The 9,088-nt window shown below is 36.9% G+C and overlaps 2 protein-coding genes across 4 annotated transcripts; one reads left to right on the top strand and one right to left on the bottom strand.

Annotated features, from left to right (window-relative positions):
- The first annotated feature begins 604 nt into the window (after window positions 1-604).
- On the top strand, window positions 605-7,376 carry LOC112501565 (riboflavin biosynthesis protein PYRR, chloroplastic-like). 3 transcript variants are annotated; one of them, XR_003067522.1, is made up of 10 exons: window positions 605-988; window positions 1,448-1,582; window positions 2,871-2,970; window positions 3,102-3,227; window positions 3,312-3,625; window positions 4,330-4,449; window positions 5,463-5,708; window positions 5,805-5,930; window positions 6,565-6,919; window positions 7,059-7,376. XR_003067522.1 is itself a non-coding variant. In XM_025105229.1 (9 exons), the coding sequence occupies exons 1-9, from the start codon at window positions 617-619 to the stop codon at window positions 6,832-6,834; spliced, it is 1,809 nt and encodes a 602-aa protein (XP_024960997.1). In that variant the 5' UTR covers window positions 605-616; the 3' UTR covers window positions 6,835-7,044. The 3 variants fall into 3 exon arrangements, 2 of the variants coding, with proteins under 2 accessions (XP_024960997.1, XP_024960998.1); XM_025105229.1 differs by lacking the exon at window positions 7,059-7,376 and having other exon boundaries at window positions 6,565-7,044; XM_025105230.1 differs by lacking the exon at window positions 7,059-7,376 and having other exon boundaries at window positions 5,805-5,992; window positions 6,565-6,637.
- A 40-nt stretch (window positions 7,377-7,416) lies between these two features.
- Window positions 7,417-9,088, bottom strand: LOC112501573 (F-box/kelch-repeat protein At3g06240-like). The gene is made up of 3 exons (XM_025105238.1): window positions 9,037-9,088; window positions 8,795-8,944; window positions 7,417-8,648 (listed from the first exon to the last, which is right to left on the bottom strand). Exons 1-3 carry the CDS (start codon window positions 9,086-9,088, stop codon window positions 7,792-7,794), a joined length of 1,059 nt encoding a protein of 352 aa, XP_024961006.1. The 3' UTR covers window positions 7,417-7,791.

Here is a 9,088-nt window from a genome sequence, read left to right as displayed (position 1 = left end):
CAATAACGAAGTAAATAATATTTGGTTTAATAATATAATTTTTGTATAAAGATAATAATTAAATATTCTATTAGAACTCAATAATTATCTTAATTGTATTTTAGATTTTTTTATATTTAAAATGAGATGTTTATTTTGTATTTGATTATGTTTATCTGCAGTTAGTTACACGAATTCAGATATGGAGCTTTAATAAATTGTATTTACGCACAATCTATATGCAATGTTAAGTTTTAAGTAATATGCATTAATAAACAATATTTTACGCATAAAAAGTAGTTTTTGTCAAATGTTTTATAATATACTATAAATATAGATTTAGATAATCGGATTTGTGATGTCTAACAATTTTGATTTTCACGCCTTTATTTAAGTAATAATCATTATTGTGTATATTTTGTTTTGAGTTTCATGATTTGGTAGCATTATTTATGCCTCCATATAACTTTATGGACAACAAGCTATTGTATTTGCACATAACATGGTCTACTCCATTGGTTTTGGTGTATAAAATTTAAGATTATGAAACAAGAGGGTATTTTTAGCAAATATTGGATAGTTTAAGGATTAATCCCTCAGACCGCCTCAGAAGCTCTTCATCTCTGATCTGCCTGCCATGGCGATGGCGATGGCAATGGGGATTGCTACCCCAATCAAGTGCAAGGTCACACCTATAATCAATAACAACTACAACTACAACAATCACCACCATGTGCTTGATGCGTTATATGTGAAACGCGCCGCCGAGCTGTCTGATAAGTCTGCCGGCTTCACATCGCCGCATCCTAACTTCGGTTGCGTGATAGCAACAAGTGCAAGTGCCGGGAAAGTGGTCGGAGAAGGTTACCTTTACGGGCAAGGAACGAAGCCCGCTGAGGTTCAGGCGGTGGAGACCGCTGGAGAGTATTGCAGAGGCGCCACTGCTTATGTCAACATGGAACCTGGAGACTGCGATGGGGACCTCACCGCTTTATCTGCTTTTATCAAGGTATTTTTGCATTTGCTTTTGATTCGTTATGAAAAGTTGAAGTTTCATTATGTTTGTGTACAGCGTACTGTGTACTTTTTATCCCGAATACAATCTTGAATTTTGGGAATAATTGTTTATGAATGGTGAAATGATATTCAATTGAAATTAAAAGTAAAAGCATCACACGAAGAACTGATTTTACACAAATTGTTACAGTTCCTAAAAGGGTCTTTACTTGGATTGCATTATCATCCTGGAATAATTTTCTTCTAGACGAAATAACCTTCCGTTTGGCAATGGGAAATAATAATTGAGTTCAGCTTCTTAATAGAAATATGATGATTGTTGATGTTTGCTATCTTCCTTTTCTTTCTGTTATCATCATATACAGCTACAGGAATTTGGTCACAAGACTTGGTACTCATATTTAATGCAAAGTATTACTTCCAATTTACATGCATCTGAGGCTTTCCTTAGGCAGGAATTGCTAGAGTTGTTATTGGCATCAGGCATCCATTGCAACATCTCCGGGGAAAAGCTGTTCAGGCATTGAGAAGTGAAGGACTGCAGGTTGATGTTCTTGGGGAAGATATTCAAAGTGTCTCCATTGAGGTATATTATTATCATCATTAGTATTCCCTATGTGATTAACTCTGTTTTTTCCGTGTTTATAAATGGCAAACTTATGGTGTCTTAGCCCTCTTCCCGACCAGAGAAGTTTTGTTATCCTAAGATGATCAGTAATTAGTAGCAACATGTGAAGATAAAGGAACTGATAGGACGATTGCTACAAGATTTATTATCTTTGCTTATCAAGAGAATGACCTTCCAATAGGACACTCCACATTGATTTTAACAACCAGCATATAAACACTGTATTCGTCAATTAATAAGAACATAGAGAGAAAAATCTGTCATCATAGCCAACTTTCTTGTGATATTACTCATCCATGTTATTAAATAGATATTGGGAAATAGATAAACTTGACCTGAAACAGATAGTTTAACACCGAATCGGCAACATATGCTTCTTAGGGTGAAAGGGTAGATCGCTCAAAAGCATAATTGATCAGGCAAGTTGGATGAAATGCAAGGGAAAGGATGTGGACAACAACTTCACTCCAAAAACCCTTGCTAAGCGGAGGAGCATTGAAGCATATGCTAAAAGCACGCTTGAGGCGCACCTAGGCTCTGAGGCTCAAGGTCTTGGGCTTTTTTCAAGTCGAGGCTCGGGTTATTCACGAGGCTAACTAAGGCACGGCTCCTTGGTTGAGGCACCTTGTGGGCCTAGGCGCGCCTCATAAAGAGTTACTAAATACATAGTCAAACTCAAACCCTAGGATTAAACAAGTTCTCTCATCTCCTAGACTTCATAAATAAGAGTTACTAAATAGATGATTTAAGTCAAACCCAAAATATTAAATACTCAATCCTTATAACTTCAAGCCTCCTTCTCTATAAATACCCATACCTTAAAACTTCTCCTTCACGGCTCATGCTTTAAACCCTTTTTCCTCTATCAAAGTACTTTTGGTTGCTGCATTGGAGGCTTGTACTTGTTGCATATTTGACTTGTGGGTAATTGTGTGTGTATGTATATGTGTGTGCATACATATTGATAAGATGCGCCTCGCGTTCTTCAGGCCCACGCCTCACGCCTCCGCCTATGCCTCACGCCTACGCCTATGCCTATGCCTTGGGCCTAGGCCCTGGGACCCCTTGCGCCTGAGTGCGCCTTGAGCCTTTAACAACTTTGGAGGCTGCTTTTTGTTTTTTTATTTTTAGTGTCTTACATTTGTGGTATTGTGGACGTTGCTGAAATTTTCAGTCTGTTAATTTCCTTGATGTATGCCTATGTTCTTTCCCTTATAATATATTAATGTATATTGTATTTTTCTAGGATGCTCTAAAATCCTGTCTCCTTGTCAATGCTCCTTTGCTATATAGATCAGCTTCTCGAGTTCCATTCTCGGTTCTGAAGTATGCAATGACCCTTGACGGTGAATATATACTTCCAAATTTTTTGAATTTCACTCTCTAACAAGGCTGATAAAAAATGATCTCTTTGCTGGTATGGAGTTGAGCTAAGTTCTTCAAATAAACATGTCACTGATTCCCCATATTCTGACAGGAAAAATAGCTGCGAGTAGTGGACATGCATCATGGATAAGTAGCAAAAAGTCAAGATCTCGAGTTTTTGAATTACGTGGTAGAAGTGATGCAGTTATTGTAGGAGGAAATACTGTACGCAATGATAGTATGGAACTTTATGCTATTTATAATTCCTGTGTATTGTGAAAGTCTCCTTGATAGTTTCTCATTACATTTTTTTTAAATATAGATCCACGTTTAACTCCAAGACATGGAGGTGGACATTTGCCTATGCGAATTGTTATGTCGCAAACACTTGATCTTCCGGAGGTTGCAAATCTTTGGGATGTCAGAGATGTGGCCACAATAGTCGTCACTCAGAGAGGTGCAAGAAGGAGTTTCCAAAAATTTCTTGCATCTAAAGGTGTTGAAGTAGTGGAGTTTGATATCTTGAACCCTAAGGACGTTGTGGACTACCTTTATGATCGTGGTTATCTTTCCCTCTTGTGGGAGTGTGGAGGGACATTATCTGCATCAGCTATTTCCTCTGGTGTCATACACAAGGTGTGTCATTGAAGTCATATACTGTTTAATCCTGAAGCTCCATCTGTTCTACTAAATGTGCTAAATGGAGTCAATATGCTTACAGAGTCATTTGTTCTCCTATTTAGTGGTAAATTAATTTAATTGGTTGTGAATTGTTCTCTTTATATTTCTGAAATGAGAGGGTTAATACAAGAGTATTCAGGAGAATAACCTTGTGATAGATTTTTTTAATCAAATGCATGACATTCTTCTGACAGGTTTTGAGGCATTCTTGTGTTTGGAAGAGGTATTCAATTATTAGGCAGAGACGTTCTTAAATCTATCAGAAGGTCATGCATTTAAAAGAACCTGTTTATTCTCTTAAATAGCCCGCTGATGTTATGACTCCGCCATTATCTCTTGATAATTCACTATTCCCTTTTGGATAACTTCCTGCATTTGAATAATCCATGCATGCAACTGGTTGCACATGTATTTTTAATTTCGTTTTTTTATTGAATGTATCTGACCAACCATCTGGATAAGCTGTTGCTTAATGCATGCTACTCTTTTTGAAGCTAGTGTGTAGTTTTTGTTTCTTATATTCTCCATCGTGGAGATATAACAGCAAATACCGTTTGCTTTATGGAATAACCACAAATGCACATCTTTCCTTAGTCATGCATTTTCACCATTTATTTGCATTTATTGATACCAATCATGTACATTATTTGCTAATGCAGGTGCATGCATTTGTTGCTCCAAAGATAATTGGTGGAAAGAATGCACCTTCACCGGTTGGGGAACTTGGGATGGTTGAAATGACACAGGCTTTGGAATTAATTGATGTTTGTTATGAGCAGGTTGGTATGATTACATTAGAAAAATCAAGTCTTTATTTATGATAGGAAGGTCCATCCCTGTTGGTACTTCTTGATTTCTGTTAAGGGAGAGGAATTGTAATCGCCAACAAATAGAAAAAGCATGGAATATAATCTCTTCCAAACAAGGGTCTAACCAAACTACAGTTTTTGCCCGTTGTTACCAAAACTACAAATTAAAAATACATAAAAGCATGGAACTAAGCTCAAACATGTATCTATCTCGTCAGATATTGGGCAACAAAATTCCTGGAAACCAACTAAACTAAAAGGAAAAATACAGTGAAAACGGTTGGAACTCATACAGCCAAAAAGCCAGTGGGACCCTTGAAGTACTTCAGCAAGTAGATGAACTTCATTTTAGATTTGCACGTTATTGCAGCATTCATAAAACTGAAATTGAGTAACGCAGGAGATAGCCACAGTTTTTCATTCTTGACTTCTCTTCAAGTTCTAATTTAAGGAACTGTGCAATTTAATCTGTGAGCAGGACCTATAAATTGACAGCTACTCTCTTATAGGAATAACTGACCAAGGATTCTAGAAATTTTCTTATGTTTATGCTCTGCCAATCCAATATTGTAATCATGGAATTCAACTGCTTTCTGATGTAGAACATGCAAGGTGTATATATATAGAGAGAGAGTGCATGACCTCGTTTGTAATTCAATTAGGAATTATTTTAGTTTATAAGAAACCGATCTGCTCATCATGTATCCTTAAATATTGATCTAATAAAATGGAAAATTAGTAAAGATCAAATGATGTTATCTCAAATTGGTGGAAAAAGAGCTCCAAGCCTCATAGGTGTCAAGCATAGTTAAAGCTACCTAAAGAAAAAAGCTATTTCATATAACATGTATTACGTTCATCCTAAATATTTTTGTTCCGGATTTTCATCTGACTTGAATGCTTATGTTCTGATGCACATTGTTGCAGCATTCCTAAAACCGTGATGGTATATGTTCTGATGAACTCCTAACTAAAAATTGCAGATAGGACCTGATGTGCTTATTAGTGGATATCTGCATCCTATTCCTGATTTGGTACCTGTTATTCCATCGGTTGACGAAACTTCAGCAATTGATCCATCCTTATCTCCTTATGATTCACCAATCATATTCTTCTATAAGACATGGGACCCATACGGTAGTTTTTCCAATTTTTCTCCTCATCCAATTCGACTGCCTGATGAAAGGGGTGATTATGTCACTTGGCCAAGTGTAGAGCACTATTATCAGGTGATTTTCCTCTATGTGCAGATCTGCTCCAGTTGCTGCTCACTGTATGATCCATATGATGCTATGTGAGCTTTTTTTTTTCTTCCCTAAATGCAGGCACACAAGTTTGTGGGCTCGAGCAATCCAAATGCAAGAAGTTATGTTGAAGCAATATATTTGGCAAAAAGTCCTGAAGAAGCAGCACGAACAGGAAGGAAAATACAAAGGGAACACCCAGATATGGTATACCTTCCACACACTTCTTAATTTGAGTCAACTTCCAAATTCAACTCAATATGAGGAAGGTAAAAGATGAGTTTCCAAGTTTCAAGTTAAGACTTATGTGAGCACTATAAATATGCAACCAAGAAACTCGTATTTCTAAAATATAATCTATATAGGGAACAAAAACTTTAGGGTTATTATTGCGTGGTTCACCATTCTTTTATATCATATGTATTGGAATGAAGTTACAAATGACTACCTCAAGGTGGCATACTTGTTAGGCCATAAGGGTTTTTCATTCTACGGATTTTGGTAATAAAAGGTCCGATATGTGATCTTTAGGCTTGGTGTATGTTTGTGTTTTGGGCATTAATGATAATATTAGAGCTTCCTCAAGTAGCATAGGTTGTGCAGTAGTGGTGTTTGTTTAAATAATGGGGTGAGGCAAGTTCTGCCTACATCCTACTCTCCCCAGACTCTACCTCCATGAGATATACCGAATTTATTTGATTTAATCTTTTATTCCACTAAGTGTAGTCTTTTCTTTACAATATTAATTTGCAATGAAAAATCAAGTAAAATGGTTCAAGAAGTCAATAACTCGATTTGAGGTTTTTCTTGGAGATGTTGGTAATACACCTTGGTTATGCAGGTTAGGTCCGACTGGGAAAACGTGAAAACGGAGGTGATGTACAAGGCATTGAGATGCAAGTTCTCAATTTACCCACACTTGACTTCGATGCTTCTACTGACAGCTGGCTGTGTACTCGTTGAAGCTTCTCCTCACGATCTCTTCTGGGGTGGAGGCCGAGATGGCGAAGGCCTCAATTATTTAGGACGGCTTCTCATGAAGTTAAGATCCGAGTTTCTAGATGGTGACACAAATAAGCCCGAAATCTCTGCTGGTTTCCGTGAATCCTAATCATATACACATTGTTGCGTACCACCTGAGGCGGGGGGTTAATTGATGCACACATGTCTACCATCTTTGTGAGCTACCACCGTAGGTAATGCATCCATTTAAAATGGTTCTTGCTTGTGTTTTTAGCATAATTAATACCTTTATGTGACTGATTCTGCACTACCGTACCCATTTATAATGTATATGGAAACCGATGCAATCTTTTGTTCTGCTGTTATGTTCAGAATTTTGCAATATTTGGATACTTGCTGGTTGCAGTTCTTATACATGAAATCTTACAAATGCAAAGAGAGCTAGGCATTTCATGGGTTTTCTGAAGGAATTGGATCTATTTAAATAGAATGTTACCTATCAGATTTGACCAAGTGTTTGGTTAGTAGGAAATGAAATGTAGTCTGTCAAATGAATTGGAATATGTTTGTTTCGTTTACAAAATCTAGCTTTATGAATTGAAATGGAATAATAAAAAATGGAATTTACTGACCATTTCAATTCCTTCATATTATGTAGGAGTCATGTGGATCAATAAGCTAGCTTTTGCTGATAAGTAAGTTATTAGCCGATAAACTAGATAATAAGTTGGATAACAATGTAAAATGATCTCAAATGCCTTGTTGAAAAAATAGCCAGAAAAATACAAATTTGGCATAATACGAAAAAGAAACAGAAACCCTATAGCTTATTGAAAACCTACTTGAAGTAGCTTTTGAGAACTAGTTTATGGGATTTTTTATTGCTGCATACACATTTTCCATTTCATCAAGAATATGCAGAAAGCAGCAGGCCAGAGTGAATCCTAAATCCATAGAAGAATCCCAAAACTCAACTACATTCAATTACAGCATAATCCCACAAAGATGTCAACAACAATTTCATTTCAAATAGATCTATACAAAATTCTGGGCATGTATCTGTGCTCGAATGCGCTAAATTCTATTGGTGGTTATTAAACCTCTTTCAGATGCTGAATTTTGGCGAAACAAGGCTTTCGATGTAAGTTCCTCTAAGCTTCAAATCTTTCAGATTCTGAGAAGTATGTACACTTTGCCATAAACTTCTTTCTTCAACATCACACATCAACATGAGATTTCTGCTAACCAACAGAATCTTGCCATTCTCATCTAAAAACATTGGTTCAACCATTGGAATTCCATCAAGTCCATGGATTGAAATCTTTGTCCAAGATTCCCTTACCCCATATTGTTTCATCAACCAAATCTCATCATCCATGAGAATAGCAAGCTTTCCATCAAGAACAACCAATTTACAATCATTCCTAGACATGATATGAACATCATTACACAAATTGGGTGATGGCAGTTGAATGAATGTATCATCTGCTAAACTAAAAGCAACAGTCACTGGTAAGGAATCAGAACCCTTTTTAGCAATCCAATGAAGAAACCCATTAAGAAAAACACCCGACACAAATTTCCCATAAGAGAAATCATAAGGAGAATCAGTTACCCACCTCCAAGTATTGGTTCTAAGGCTATAAACATGAACAGACATAGTATCAGGAGGAATGAGATGGTGATTATGAAAGTAAGATATGGTAACAACCTTGTAATCATCAGTCAAGGAATCATACCCAAATCCATACACGATTTCGATTTCTGACCGATTACTTATTACCTCGTAATTGGATTCCGGCAATTCCATGATTTCCCTAGTTGTAGGGTTTAGAATGACGAGCGAATGAAGACCATCGAAGTTATGAGCAGATACCAAAACAAGGCCGTTGCAACAACCGTAGAGGGTGAAGACGACATGATGTAAGTCGAAACGAAGCTTCTTGGGCCTTGGTACTAGTGCTGCTGGTTCATGGTGATGAAATGGGAGTGAATAGAGTGAATGATCGTAGGAGACGAAGATGAGGTGATTTCGGATGTGGGTACTTTGATGAGTTTTGATGAATTGGGGATCTGAAATTAGAGATAGCCAATCCTTTGATACGCACCTGAATCGGCCAAGAGACTTGGCCGGAAGACGAAGGAGTATGCAGGTGACGATCTCCGGTGGAAGTCCGATGGTGCCTTCCGACGACATTGCTGCGACGACTTGAATATGAAAGAAGATAAATACAAATATTTTTCTGGCGTTGCGTTTACTTTTGATTATATTTAAATAACAAATTTCAATAAAAAAAAATATTTTAAGTAATTTTCAATTTTGGTGACACAATTAATAAGTACCAGAAACCCTCAACCCCAACCCCAACCCTTTGAGTTGTTAAAGTTGTTGCTTCAACCAT

The sequence above is a fragment of the Cynara cardunculus genome, unplaced genomic scaffold, assembly GCF_001531365.2.
Source record: "Cynara cardunculus var. scolymus isolate 2C unplaced genomic scaffold, CcrdV1 Un_Scaffold_232, whole genome shotgun sequence".
In the NCBI taxonomy this organism is placed as follows: Eukaryota; Viridiplantae; Streptophyta; class Magnoliopsida; order Asterales; family Asteraceae; genus Cynara; species Cynara cardunculus.
This window is presented reverse-complemented; position numbering and strand designations above follow the sequence as displayed.